Source organism: Hyaena hyaena, unplaced genomic scaffold (assembly GCF_003009895.1).
Source record: "Hyaena hyaena isolate Hyena2069 unplaced genomic scaffold, ASM300989v1 scaffold_24, whole genome shotgun sequence".
Taxonomy (NCBI): domain Eukaryota; kingdom Metazoa; phylum Chordata; class Mammalia; order Carnivora; family Hyaenidae; genus Hyaena; species Hyaena hyaena.
The window spans coordinates 1,398,054-1,413,390 of record NW_024080656.1 but is presented as its reverse complement, the minus strand read 5'-3'; the positions used below and the strand labels follow the sequence as shown (position 1 = coordinate 1,413,390).

General features: G+C 38.1%; 1 protein-coding gene across 1 annotated transcript in view; it reads right to left on the bottom strand.

The window, feature by feature from the left end:
- Positions 1 to 536: 536 nt before the first annotated feature.
- Positions 537 to 15,337, bottom strand: part of PGM2 (phosphoglucomutase 2) — a 37,192-nt gene continuing 22,391 nt past the window's right edge. Inside the window, exons 11-14 of the mRNA XM_039227030.1 lie at positions 14,626 to 14,755; positions 13,364 to 13,553; positions 7,373 to 7,506; positions 537 to 1,912 (exon numbers count right to left, since the gene is read on the bottom strand). Of these exons, the coding sequence (XP_039082961.1) occupies positions 1,810 to 1,912; positions 7,373 to 7,506; positions 13,364 to 13,553; positions 14,626 to 14,755 (557 nt within the window). The 3' untranslated portion in view covers positions 537 to 1,809. The remainder of the gene's footprint in view (positions 1,913 to 7,372; positions 7,507 to 13,363; positions 13,554 to 14,625; positions 14,756 to 15,337) is intronic.

The window sequence follows — 15,337 nt, the reverse complement described above, 5'->3', positions numbered from 1 at the left end:
AGATGCTTAACTGACTGAACCACCTAGGCACCCCCATGGTGTGTTGTGTTATTTCTTAGAAATACAAGTGACAGACAGAGTTGGGGGACATCCTCCAGGCCCAGTTGAATCACCAGTTCACATGAGTGGCAGAGAAGTGGGGGTATGTCCTAAAATGCACATGTGGGGCGTGTTTTCACCACCCCCTCCCAAAACACCCACACACATACCCCAGCACTTCTATACTTTTGTTGGTGCTGTGCTCTATGCCCTTCTTCTTCATCTTCAGCTCCTACTCCCCGCCAGAGGCAAAGCGGCCATTCATCTCTCTTCCAGGAGGCTTTCTCTGGGCAGAATGGATCCCTCTCTCACACTTCTGAACTCTGGTGCTTTGCAAATAATTCCGTTAGAGAATTTGTAAGCATTACAGTCACTCCTTAGCTCTCCAGTTAGACTGTGAGCATCATCCCAGCAGGGTGGGTCTCCACCACCTTTGAATTTCCAGAAACCATGGAATTTCCATGATGGCATATAGTTTATAAGCTCTGAAAACTGCATCAAGGATACAGACTTTATTTCTAGAATACAGCTTGAGACTACAAAACATTATAAAACAAAAATACATAACAGCTACAATGAAACAACTGACGGCATATATTGAATATTATAGATTCAAGAGTTCTGATAGGGCACCAACTATGGATCACGAAGACATAAAAACATTTTCTCTTTACTTTAGAAAAAAGCCAATAGGATTGTAATTTTTCATTGTTCTGAAACTGTTAGTAGCCATTTATGTTAATAATAATAACAATGGGCAATCATTTGCTTTAAAAATAGAGAATCACATAAAATATAGAAAGTATATAAGGAACAGCTTGGTCCTGACTCACGGGCGCTCAAAGGGAGTAATTCTGGATGGTTTTGAGGCCATTGGTTATGAGAAGAACAGAAGGCACAGGTTAAATATAAACCTGAAAAGGAAATCTAATAGCTTTAGATTTTAATCACATATGATCAAGGCAAAAAAGCAAAGTCAGGTAAATAGTTAAAGCTGTAGCCTTTGTGCCTCAGTATCAAAAATTACATTAACGTGTACCAAAGCAACAACTGCACAATAAAGAACTTTGCAGTTTCAAATAACCAATTTTTAAATTCCAGATTTAGAGAGATAAAATGAATGTTAATGCTCTGAACAAAGATGATTAGGCTGTTTTTTCCTAGCATGTAAACACTGTATAATGATGCATTATTACAACTAAAAAGTTTTAGGTCAAAAATTTTATCTTTTTAAAGTATCTTTTCCTCCACTTTATAGGTTCCTGTTTTTCCCTAAACATGAAGAGGACATTCAATTTGTTTATATATTTTACTTTATAAGCAATTGATAGAAATGTAAATATACATATACCTAAGAAGTGGTTATCCTATGATATGACAGCCCAGAATTTAGTAATTGTATAGACTTTTTGGCGATTTCAGTTATTCATGAAAAAGAGTGATAGAAAAGACACATGTATTATTTATCCTAATTAAAGCATATGAATTACAATGCAGTTTTGAAAGTGAGCTATTTTTAAAATCTTCCTTTTTTAATTCAGACAATGCCCAGGCTTAACCTTTTAATAGGAATTAAATTTAATTGGTTTATTGGGTTTGGCCATCTTTTCTTTACTTGTCTTAAAGGTAAAAAATAGAACAATGAGGAATGTAGGTCTATTAAAAATATATAAATACTTAGAGTGACCGTTTAAATCATTTGGTCCTCAAAAATATTGCTTAATTAATCAAGTTCAGCTTAATTGTAATTATGCCCACGGCTGAAATATTTTACTCTGCCTTTGGTTGCAGGTTGTACTTTTGTGGCTGGAAAAAATGTTCTTCAATAGCACTGACTAGTTCATTTAGTTCCTTCTTCAGCTGCTCAGGATCACTGGAAAATAAGGGAGAAAATTCCAGATCAGTGGATTATTCCAAAGCATATTTTAAGTTCTCTCCACATTGGGAAAGTAACATTGAAATTTAACCTTAAGAGGAAGGCTAAATCAGCCAAAATAGAACTCCAGAGACTTAAGCATGAGAATGCATCTGTTGATTTGGACAAAAAAAAAAAACCCTAAACAAACAAATAAAAAACCCATGAGACAATATCCATTACTTCCCCCAATGGTTTTCCCAAGGTCTCTACTAGAAACAAGATCATCCCTTTGTGTGTCTTACAAGAATTTTTAAGAAACACAATTTTTGCTTTAGCCTCGCTGAAAGATCTGCAAAGTTTGAACCTGACAGTGCAAAGAAAACTTTTATAACTTCAGTTGTCATTCAATCCTGTTAAACTTTTACAAATGACACCTCTGTTAAGTCCTCGGTCTCTCAGGATAGGAACGTTCCTGATCCTGTTTTCCTTCAAAATATTGGAAGCTAAGCAGCAGAGAATGGGAGCCTCCTAGTGGGCCTGCTAATCACACACCAGGCACTCAGTCTCCCCAGCTTTTCTCATTATTCTACCTCCAGGGTCAAAACTAAAGTATAAACGAAAATCCAGGGAACTAATCAAACTTTCAAGCATACAGACAACACTCATTTATATGCAAACAACTGGAAGGTAGATAATGATAAAAGGAATTTGTGATTATACAGGTTTCTAGCAGCTCCTGTTAGGGGCAGGGCTCTAGCGCCGTGTATTTACGGGAAGTACTTCAAAACAAAAAGCCGAATTTAAAAAACCAAATCCTTCAGTTCAAACGTACATTACCTCATAACTGACTCTCTTCAATATATGCACCTTTATTTAAATGGAATTGGAAATTCTTGTCATTAGTTAAGTTCATTTTTACATTGTGGGAGCTACCCAGCACAACTAAAACAATCCATTTTATTGCAGACATGAATTCTGGCTCTACTACTGGCTGTCTGCCCTTGGGCAAGTGGCTTAGCCTCTCAAAGGCCCAGATTTCTCATTTGTAAAATTGGGATAAAGACTTTACTTTCCCAAGAGAGTTGTTGTGTAGATTGAGATAAATTATATAAAGCAATTAGCACAGAACCTGGCCCAAAAACCTCAATAAGTGTAGCTATCATTAAAATTATTTTTACCCTCACTGGTAACATATAAAGTAATTATGCTTCATAAATACACATGAATCACATTGGTTGTTATTTCTCTCTCCATAAGTGCGTGTTGAAGAAAACAGCATTTCTCAGGAAGGCACACAGCTAACAACTACTGTTTTTTTTTTTCCAAGCAATATACCTAAAATTAAACTACCAGTGAATACAAATATATAAATACAATGTATATCTCCTCCTGGTTTTTTTCTCTGTTAGAAGCTTGCCTGACATAATTGTTATCTAAATCGTGATACAGTAATCGAGTATCCTTGTTCTAAGGGATTCCTTAGAGCATCCTTGTTCAGTTTTACTGAGGTCTGCAACTTACTTTCAAATGACCCTGCATATACAATACAGGTACAAAACTTGCATATACAATAAGATACGGTGACAGATAGCAAATATTGCAAAATGTTAACAATTGCTTAGACTAGGTTAGAGTAGGTTAACTATGGCTAGCAGTCTGCTGACAGCCTGCTTTTATAAATAAAGATTTATTGGAACAAAGCCACACCTCTTCCTTTGTGTATATTCCTTCTTTCTGCTTTTGAGCAACAGGGGAACTGAGTAGTTGCGACCACATGGCTTGCAAAATTTAAAATATTTACTATCTGGGTCTTTACAGAAAAAGTTTGCCAACCCTTGGTCTAAATGAAAGGTATGTGGGTATTCACTGAAAATTTCCAAAATAAAAAGTTGGGCAAAAGACATCTACTGATCAAAAAATATTTTTTTAAAAGCAGGACTTAAACTTGAAAAGGACTTTCCATTCTAAAGGATGAGGAGGTTATGGAATTCTATAAGTAAATAAATAAAATACAGTAATAATATTAAGGTGATCAGACAGTAAGGAAACCTTGGCCATGTCTTTATTGCTCTTGTACGTTAGCTATGCTGTTGACTTGCTTGGGCCCTGTTAGCATATCCGTGGACTGACCTAGCACCCAATGTTGCAATTAATAAACTGGAACAGCATTTCAATGAATATAATAAAAAGACAATTTTTCTAAGTGTTTTCAGGAAGTTGTAAACTATATTTGAATCTTAAGTTCACCCAATAAGCCATGTGAAACATATAAAATACCAGATCCTTAAACATTAAATAGTATGGTTATGGGGCACCTGGGTGGGTCAGTCGGTTAAGCGTCCGACTTTAGGTCAGGTCATGATCTCGTGGTTCATGAGTTCGAGCCCCGCTTCGGGCTCTGTGCTGACAGCTCAGAACCTGGAGCCTGTTTCAGATTCTGTGTCTCCCTCTCTCTCTGCCCCTCCCCCACTCATGTTCTGTCTCTCTTTCAAAAATAAATAAACTATTAAAACATTTTTTTAAATAGTATGGTTATTATAAAGTTTTCTGAATTATAGTATTTTCACAGAGAAATGACAAGGAAGGGACTAATATATAAAGAAAAAATGGATCTTTAAGTTGGACTAATGCCCCTTTGTTTTTAGAAGAAAGGCACTGAAATACAAAAACATTACATGAGAATGTGAATTACAAAGAAATGTCTGGAAAATCCTATACTCCATAGAGTAGCAAAGAGCTTAATATTTAACACACAAACACTGATACTTGCACAATAGTACAATCAAATGTTGGTTATACAGAATGCTTAGAAAATGAGAAGCTTTATGTGTTTAAGTTTCTCACTAGCTGAGTTTTTACCCTTTCAGCACAAAAAGGTTTTGGATGGGAATCTGTAGAAAAATAAAGAACACAGTCTTTGACTTCTTAAATATATTGGACTGACCTGAAGCTCTTATTCAGAAGAAGATTCAGGGCCAATTTGGATGTGGAATGCTTTCCCTTATGATAAAGCAGTGAACATTCTGAGTTTCTGTGTCCATGTTTAATACTTTTGTTTTAATGTTTCTTTCCTTGCTGTCAGCAGTCATTTCCTCCTGTCCAAAGAAACAATTCTGTCCCTGCCCCTCCAATTTGCTACATTTAATCTGCTAAGGGCTGGCCAATTGCAGATGCTCAGAAAATTTCCTCTGCTTTTATTTCCACATAGTGCAAATTTGATTCACCAGATCAGAAAAACTCTTCAGTGACAAGGCTTTGGCTGGTAAACATCAGATCCATGGTCCTAACTACTGTACTGAGCACTGGAAATGTGGCTGGTGTGACTGAAAACTGAATTCAAGTTTAATTAACTGATGTTCAAACTGAAAAGCTGACATTTAGGGGCACCTAGGTGGCTCAGTCAGTTGAGTATCTGACTTCGGCTCAGGCCATGATCTCGTGTTCGTGGGTTGGAGCCTCGCGTGGAGCCTGCTTTGCATTCTGTGTCTCCCTCTCTCTCTGGCCCTGCCCTGCTTGTGCCCTGCCCCTCTCTGCCTCACAAACAATAAAATAAAACGTTAAAAAAACAAAAAAGCTGCCACTTAATTCAATTATTGGAAAACTTAAGTATGTTTGGAACAACTTAGGTATACAAATCTATTTTTTCAACTGTAAATTTTATAAACTCTTAACACATTTGGCCCTTCAACAGCCTGGGGCTTAGGGCATTAGTGACCCCCATGCAGTGAAAAATCCATGTATAACTTTTGAGTCCCCAAAAAGTTCACTCCTTTTGACCAGAAACTCTACCGTAACACAGACAGTCGATTAACACATATTTTGCTTGTTACTTATATTCTTACAATACACTAAAAAAGTGATTAAGAGAAAATACATTTATAATATTATACTATATTTATTTTTAAAAAATCCACATATAAGTGGACCTGCATAGTTCAAGCCCATGTTGTTCAAGGGTCAGTTGTATGGAACAAGTATTTCTTAGAAAATCAAGCATTTTAATTGAGATATGTGGTTAAGTGTAAAAGAGTAAATGGATTTTGAAGATGTGAAAAAATGTAAACTATCTCATTAATTTTTATATAAATTATATATGGTATAACAATATTTTCATATGTAAGTAGATTAAATTACTAAAGTAATTTTATCTGTTTCTTTTTACTATTTGACTATTTATAAAAAATGTTTATTTTTGACAGTGAGAGAGACCGAGTGCAAGCAGGGAAGGAGAAATGAGAGAGGGAGACACAGAATCTGAAACAGGCTCTAGGCTCTGAGCTGTCAGCACAGAGCCCAATGCGGGGCTCAAACTCATGGATCATGAGATTATATGCTCTGAGCCGAAGTCAGATGGTCAATCGACTGGGCCACCCAGGCACAGCTCTTTTCATTATTTAAAAATGTGTCTAGTAGCAGGGCACTTGTGGGGATGAGCACTGGGTGTTAAATGGAAACCAACTTGACAATAAACTATTTAAAAATTTTTTTAAAAATTTAAAAAAAAACAAATAAAAATGTGTCTAGTAGAAAATTTCAAATTGCATTATGTGGCTCACATTTTATTTCCATTGGACAGTACTGACTTAATTAATCTTTACAAAAGTTGTCCTGATTCTTTACTCTGAATGGAGAAGTGCTAGTTACCCAAGTGTTAAACGAGTGTGCAGTATCGTATTTATACAAGCTAACTATATGCACCATGGCTGTTAAAGTTTAAGGTGTTATGGTATTGTAAAGTAAACTCAAACCCTTTTCCAAGGTCACAAAAACATGACCCTGAAGCTACTAGACCATCAGCTTTTTGGAGGCAATGACTCTTTCTTCTATGGCTCTTTATCCTCCCCAGAACCCTGCACAGACTTATGCACAGTAGGTGCTCAAAGATATTTGTTCAAGGCATGTACAGGGGAATTTAAAGTATTGGAGTGCTTGGGTGGCTCAGTCGGTTAAGTGTCCAGCTTCGGCTCAGGTCATGATCTCTTAGTTCATGGGTTCGAGTCCCACGTTGGGCTCTGTGCTGAAAGCTTAGAGCCCGGAGCCTGCTTTGGATTCTGTGTCTCCCTCTCTCTCTCTGCCCCTCTCCCACTCACGCTCTGTCTCTCAAAAAGAATAAACATTAAAAAAATTTTTTTTTAAATTATTGTATCAGAGACAAGGAGAAAAAGACAAAAACTCATTGGTATTAGTCTCAGATTAAAGAATTAAAAAAGGAAACTATTACTATTACTGAAATCTGGAATGAAATTTCCCCATACAAAAAAAGGTAGGAAAGAAATAAGTAAGTAAAAATAAGCTCTCGTGTCCTTGGATGGTTCAACCAGCTGTTACTATCACAGTATTGCTGCAGGTTTTGAAACAACATTCCTAATTAAAGTATATAATACTGGAAAGGCAAAAGGTTTTACTTAGCATTTGCACAGAACCAATTAGGAACTTTAGGGAACAGCAATCACAGGCGTGCCCTTCATATCATACCTATTTCCAGGGGGGGCACACAGTTCCGAATAGTACTTGATCTTGGGCTCGGTCCCACTTGTCCGCATGGTGGCCACACCTCCATTAGCAAAGGTAAAGGTGATCATTTGGCTGCTTTTGCTAGTAGGGAGAATCTAGGAATTAATTTACACATGTTATACATTTAAATTGTAACATGAACTATTCTGGCTCAAATAATAGTTTCCCCCTGTACATGCAAGAAAATAAATGCCAAGCAAATATATTGGTTTAAGAGAAAAGGATATTTTTGAGGAAATCAGAAAATATTTTCCATATGATTTAAATACTAAATAATAATAATAATCAAGTGATTTGTGGAATTAAGTCATTTGTATACTTGCATTTTACCTCCCTAGTTTTCTTAATTAAAGCTACTAAAGTTTTTGGTTTTTTTTAAAGATTTTATTTTATTTTTAAATGTTTGTTTATTTGTTTTGAGAGAGAGAGATAGAGAGTGAGAGAGCAGGGGAGGAGCAAAGAGAGAAGGAGACAGAGAATCTCAAGCAGGCTCTTCACTGACAGTGAGGAGCCCGACGTGAGGCTTGATTTCACCAACTGTGAGATCATGACCTGAGCCAAAATCAAGAGTTGGATGCTTCACTGACTGAGATACTCAGGCGCCCCTAAAGATTTTAGGTAATCTCTACACCCAGTATGGGGCTCGAACCTACAACCCGAGATCAAGAGTTGCATGCTTTTCCAACGGAGCCACCCAGGCACCCCAAAGCTACTAAAGTTTTACTAACATTGAAACATGTCATTTCATAAGAAATCAATTTAAATAGATTAATAATGTATGAGCAAAAAACCCACAATAAACCTTAATTTACTTCATAAAAAAAGTTATATGAAGAGATCTTTTTTAAGATAAAATTTCTGGCAGAAGATGTATTTATAGCTGATCACTCTCCATACTCAACTAAAATGACAGAAGTGTGTGTGTGTGTGTGTGTGTGTGTGTGTGTTTGTATAAAACACAAAGGCAAAGAGGGAAAGGAAAACAGTAGTTAATTAGACTGTCAATCAATCCTGGGGGTTACAAAACAGAGGGAGGGGCAGAATTGACCTGATGGAACACAGGACAATGACGGCTGAGCACCTACAAGGAACAAGACCTTGGCCGAGCTCTGCAGAACTCTGGCAAACTCACTACCTGGAGGCACCAGGTACTGCAAAAGGCAGGTGGGAAATGAAGGTAGTATGTGAAAAGACCTATTAGACCCTCCAGATTCTCACCCTCTGCCCACACAGTCAGGCAACCGCCTTAATACAAGATGGTTTAATTCTCTGGTGTAATTGAATAAGAAAGGCTCAGGAGTTGGGTACACCAGGCACTGTGAGGCAGGGTATGGTGAAAACAGAGAGTAACTCAGAGTCAACAACCTGAATACTAGCTGCCCTCCCTCCAGACTCCCAGGCACCTCTCCAACGCTTTCAGGTATCAACATCCCACCTTACAGCTTTTAGGCAAGAGATCAGGGTGAGAATTAGGATCCCCCAGATAGGGAGCCCTGCATGTAAGAGTTAATTTGCTATCCAATCCCCTGAGAGTAAACTTTGTCAGTTGACAAGGCTTGCTCATGTATGTAGAACTTCCAATCAGTTTTTGAGTGCCCCAAAACAATTAGGGATTACCAGACTTTGGGAAAAGACAGCTAAGAGACAAAATCCAAAAAACCCAAATAATAATAAAAAAAAGAGGTTGGGAGATATAAAGACAATATGGGATAAAAAAAAAGTCTACATTTTCAAAAGGTATAATGATCATCCTTAAGAGAGATAAAATATTACATAAAATAAAACTATTGGGACTATACCAAAAGAAAAAGCTTCTGCACAGCAAAGGAAACCATCAACAAAACAAAAAGGCAACCTACTGAATGAGAGAAGATATTTGCAGATGATATATATGATAAGCAGTTAATATCGAACATGTATAAAGAACTTATAGAACTTGGGACCAAAAAACAAATGGATTAAATATGGGCAGAGTATCTGAATAGACATTTTTCCAAAGAAGACATAAAGATGGCCAACAGACACATGGAAAGATGCTCAACATCACTGATCATCAGGAAAATGCAAATCAAAACTACAATGAGATATTACCTTACACCCAGAAGGATGGCTAAAATAAAAAAGGCAAGAAATAACAAGCGTCAGTAAGGATGTAGAGAAAAAGGAATCCTTGTGCACTGGTGGTGGGAATGTTCATTGGTGCAGACACTATAAAAAAACCAATATGGAGGTTCTTCAAAAAACTGAAAATAGAATTACCATATGATCCAGTGATTCCTCTACTGGGTATTTACCCAAAGAAAATGAAAGCACTAATTTAAAAAGGTGTATGCAGGGGCACCTGGGCAGGTTAGTCGATTAAGTGTAGGACTTAGGCTCTGGTCATGATCTCGCCATCTGTGAGTTCGAGCCAGCATTGGGCTCTCTGCTGATAGCTCAGAGCCTGGAGCCTGTCTTCAGATTCTGTGTCTCCCTCTCTCTCTCCTCCCCAGCTCACTTTCTGTCTGTCTGTCTCTCAAAATTAAATAAAAATTAAAAAAAAGAAAAGATATATGCACCTCTCAGTTTATTGTAGCAATATTTACAATAGCCAAGATATGGAAGCAGTCCAAGAGTGTATGTGTGTAGACACACACACACACACACACAGAGAGAGAGAGAGAGAGAGAGAGAGAGAGAGAGAGAGGAATATTATTCAGCCATTAAAAAGGATGAGATCTTGGAGCACCTGGCTGGTTCAGTCAGTAGAGCATGTGACTCTTGATCTCGGGGTCATGAGTTTAAGCCCCATGTTGAGTGTGAGATTACTTAAGAAGAAAAAAGAAAAGAAAAGAGAAAAGGGGAGGGGAGGGGAGGGGAGGGGAGGGGAGGGGAGGGAAGGAAAAAGAAAAGAATGAGACCTTGCCATTTGTAACAACATGGATGGACAACATGGAGGGTATAATGTTAAGTGAATTAAGACAGACAGAGAAGGACAAATACTATTTAATTTCACTCATATGGGGAATTTAAGGAGCAAAACAATTAACTAAGAGAAAAAGAGACAACAACATCAGAAAATATAGACTCTTCATATAGAGAAGAAACTGGTGGTTGCCAGAGGGGAGGTGGGTAGGGAGATAGATGAAATAGACAAAGGGGGTGAAGAGTGCATTTACTATGATGACAGCTAAGTAATGTATGAATAATTCAACAATAATGTTGAGACATTATATCATTAAAAAAAGAAAAATATTATATATAGAAAACAAGAAGAGGATGCTACTTTTATTTTTAAGATATTTTTATTTAAGTAGGCTCCATACCCAACGTTCAAGAACTCACGACCCTGAGATCAAGAGTCGCATGCTCCACTAACTGAGCCAGCCGGAGCCTCAGGATGTTATTCTTAGTAAGTTGGACAATAAGAACTGAAATAGTAAACAGAAGCTCTGAAAATTAATGTTGATGTAATCTCCCAAAAAGTAGGGCAAGATAGAGATGGACAGTAGGAAAGAAAGAAACAAGGAAAGAGAACATTAGTCCAGGAGAGCCAGCCGCTAACTAAGAACTCAGTGAGAAAGGGAGGCCAGAAATGCAGGGCAATAAGATATTTGGGAAATGAGCATCCAGCCCTCTTCTCTGACACAAGATTAAGAAAATTACTCAGAACTGAAAGAAATGACTCCAAAGATTAACAAAGACTCACTGACTACCCAGAAAAATGACGAAAAAAAGACCCATATAAAAGCAAATCACTGACATTTTAGAACTCCAAGTTTTAGCAGACGATACCTGAAATCTTCCCATAGAGTAAAAAACACGCTGCATGAACAGAACCGAATCAGTATGGCACTGACATCTCTTTATGTGGTTCATAGTAGGCTTCAACTATTTCCTGAATGAAAGATCAAACCCTCCACAGCAATACTGGGGACTAAAATGTAATGGAACACTGCTGTTTTCAAAACTGCGAATCAATCAAATGTGAGGATAGAATAAGACATTTTCAGACTTAAATGCCTCCAAAAATTTACCTCCTATTCACTTTGTTTAAGGAATCTGCTAGGAGGATGTGATTTAGGAAAACAAACAGAGGAAGAGGAAGTCATGGGGTCCAGAAGCAAAGGACCCAACTCGGTAAGTGGTGACGGGCATTCCCAGGATGACGTGTGTAACCAGCACACAGAGGAGCTGGCCCTGTGCGCACAGAGGGACCGGGACGGAGGCCACTGGAAACAAAACTGAATAAACAGCACTGATAAAACAGCACTGGACCATACGGAAAACCCTACTGGAGGTGTCTGAAGGACGTGAGAAAGACTGGTGAGAGTTACGTAAATATCCAACCACACAAAAGAACAAAGCAACTATTAATTATAGGAAAAATAATTATACAATTTAGGGGAACCTAATCAAAGTACACTACTTAGCTAAGCAGGAAACAATAGTTACTAGTCATAATAATACAAGCATGGAATGTGATCTCACCGAATGTTGTGGCGTATGTGTTTGTGAAGACAGAGGAGAAGGCAGAATAGTGAATGTAAGAAATGTAAGATTTAAATCCTTATCTCCATAATAAAAAATTAACAAAGTCCAACAGTGAGAAGTCAAAATATCACCATATGAGCACATTATTTAGAAATCTGGTGGTAGGGGCGCCTGGGTGGCTCAGTTGGTTAAGCATCTGGTTTCAGATCAGGTCATGATCTCACAGTTTGTGAGCTCGAGTACCGCATTGGGCTCTGTGCTGGCAGCTTGGAGCCTGAAGCCTGCTTCAAATTCTCTTCCTCCTTCTCTCTCTGCCTCTTCCCTGCTTGCACTCTGTATCCCTCTGTTTCTCGAAAATAAATAAGCATTAAAAAAAAATCTTGTGGGGGGCGCCTGGGTGGCTTAGTCGGTTAAGCGTCCGACTTTCGCTTAGGTCATGATCTCACGGTTCATCGTTCGAGCCCCGTGTCAGGCTCTGTGCTGACTGCCAGCTCAGAGCCTGGAGCCTGTTTCAGAGTCTGTGACTCCCTCTCTCTCTGACCCTCCCCTGCTCATGCTGTCTCTCTCTCTCTCTCTCTCCTAGAAATAAATAAAAAACATTAAAAAAAAAATCTGGTGGTAAATAGCAGGCAAAACAACTGAGAGTGAAGACAGTGGTCTTGGCGTGGCAAAGAGATGGCTGGAGCTGCCATGTTTCATCATGACTCTTCCAAAAATACTTTTCTAAAAAATAACATCGTGTACAGACAAAAATTTTAAAGAAAGGTAACTATCAAGATGTCTACTATCTCATAAGGCGATTCTTGCTCTCCTTCCCCTGTGTGCTGCTATTAGTTAGCAATACTCTTCTGCCATATTTGAGCTTTCTTTTGACGCCAGTGGGGGATCCACACAATGTGAAGAATGCAAACTCATGCTTTATAGCTAACAGCTCCTGGACATTCAGAGAATAGGGTAAAACTAACTAGGAACCAAACAACGGTTCTCAAAGTGTGTATCAGTAACTTCAGCATCCGCAGGGAACTTGTTAGAAATGAAATTCTTGGCCCCCACCCCAGATCTACTCATTCAGAAACACCTGGGGGGGGGGGCGCCTGAGTGGCTCAATTGGTTGAGCGTCTGACTTTGGCTCAGGTCAAGATCTCACGGCTCGTGAGTTCGAGCCCTGCGTTGGGCTTTGTGCTGACAACTCAGAGCCTGGAGTTTGCTTCAGATTCTGCGTCTCCTCTATCTCTGACCCTCCCCTGCTCACACTCTGTCAAAAATAAACAAACATCAAAAAAATTAATAAAAAAAAAGAGAAACACACACCAGGGTGGACTGCCCTACTCTTTCTATATATCTTGATAGCTTATTTATAATAATGCCTGGATGCCTAAAATCAGCTTCAATTAATTCCATGATTAAATAAGTTAAGCTATTCAAAGTATAATAGAAGGTAAATAGAGAAGAGTTTAACTGATCAAAGATATAACTTACAGCTTTTTTATCAGGTTGGCTATCATCGTAGCCAGTTGTAAGGTCTCTAATACCAGAAATTGCAAATCTGCCACAAGTTTTTGGATAATTATTCTTCCCATCGTAGTTTCTAAGGTTTTCAAATAATTTTTTAATGGTGCCTTGATCATGGCAAATAAAATATGAAGCTTTGGTAATATGGTAGCCATATCTATGAAAACAAACACAAATAATTTTAGAAATTAAATGATTAGAATAACATAAATAATACACAGCATGGTGATTATATTTAATACTATTGCACTATATGTTTTGAAAGTTGCTAAGAGCATAGATCTTAAAATTTCTCATCAGGAGAAGAAATATTTGTACTTGTGTATGGTGTGGATGTTACCTAGATGGACTGTGATCATCACTTTGTAATATACACAAATATCGAATCACTATATTGTATACCTGAAACTAATGTCGATTATATCTCAGTTAAAAAAATACAAATATGCAAAAGGAGGAACATATAATTGTACACAATGTACACAGAACATGTATCAACCAGTATATTTTAAACCGAATGAAACAAACAACCATGACTACCTTCCAAGGAATAATTTAGCATAAAAAAGAGCTACAATTGACCCCAGGGACTGCCAAACTGCTGCATGGCCTTTAGCTTGTATTTGTAAATAAAAGTCTTATTGCAGTGGATTGCCCCTGACTGCTTCTGCACTTTAAAAAGGCAGACTTGGGTCATTGCTCTAAAAACTTAATAGCGGTTTCTTGAACACCTTTAATCTTTTTTGACATCAGGCACTTAAAATCACATTTTTTAATTAGCTATTTCTGCAACTGATGTGCTCCTTTGTTAAGGATTCATGCAATCATGAACAATTACTATTAAATGGTTAAGTATCAAAAGAAAGTGTGATCCTTTATTTAGTTTTCATAAGAAATAAAATTCATGAGGCACCCGGGTGGCTCAATTGGTTGAGTATCTCACTTTAGTTCAGGTTATGATCTCACGGTTTGTGAGTCTGAGCTCCGCATCAGGCTCTGTGCTGACAGCTTAGAGCCGGGAGCCTGCTTTGGATTCTGTGTCTTCCTCTCTCTCTGCCCTTCCCCCCTCATTTTCTCTCTCTCTCTCAAAAATAAATAAACATTAAAAAAAATAAATAGAATTCACAACCAAAGTAAGAGCATTAGAAAGAATATTAGTATCTCACACGTTAAACCATAATAAAACATGTAAGACTATTACTTCAATTAAACAGTTACTGGAAACTTACTCAACATAGATGGCCTTCAGCTGCTGAGACAAAGTCAAATTCTTGGTTGCTAGATAGCTAGCCAACTCTGCGCTTATGACGGCGGCACTGACTCCATCTTTGTCCAGAACAAAAGGGCAGCACATATATCCTGCAGAGAAACATGTGTCATACGTACATGCTTAGGAGTGGGCTCCTTTACAACACTGTACATGCACATACCTATATGCAACCTGCCCATCTCCATCTCATAAGAGGTTGTACAGCATGAATATGTGAATGCTTCCCATTTACCATTTTTTTAAAAATTAAAAAAAAATTTATGTTTATTTTTGAGACACAGAGAGAGAAACAACTACAGCATGGGGGGGAGGAGGGGCAGAAAGAATGAGACAGAATCTAAAGCAGTCTCCAGGCTCTGAGCTGTCAGCACAGAGCCTAACACGGGGCTCGAACACATGAACCATGAGATCATGACATGAGCTGAAGTCCAACGCTTAACCGACTAAGCCACCTAGGCGCTCCTCATTTACCATTTTTATATTCGAGAAACCAGCCCAATGCCTAGTACATAGCAGGCCTGCAAGATGTACTGGTTGAATAACCTATAAGGAGATATTCTCCCTCCTTGATAAACTATTTGTTCCCCAGGTCTAGCCCCAGCCCCACCAGCTTACACCAAATGGTTTCCAGGTGCTCTATTCAATGCTTATTCTGTCTTCTCTGAATTCCA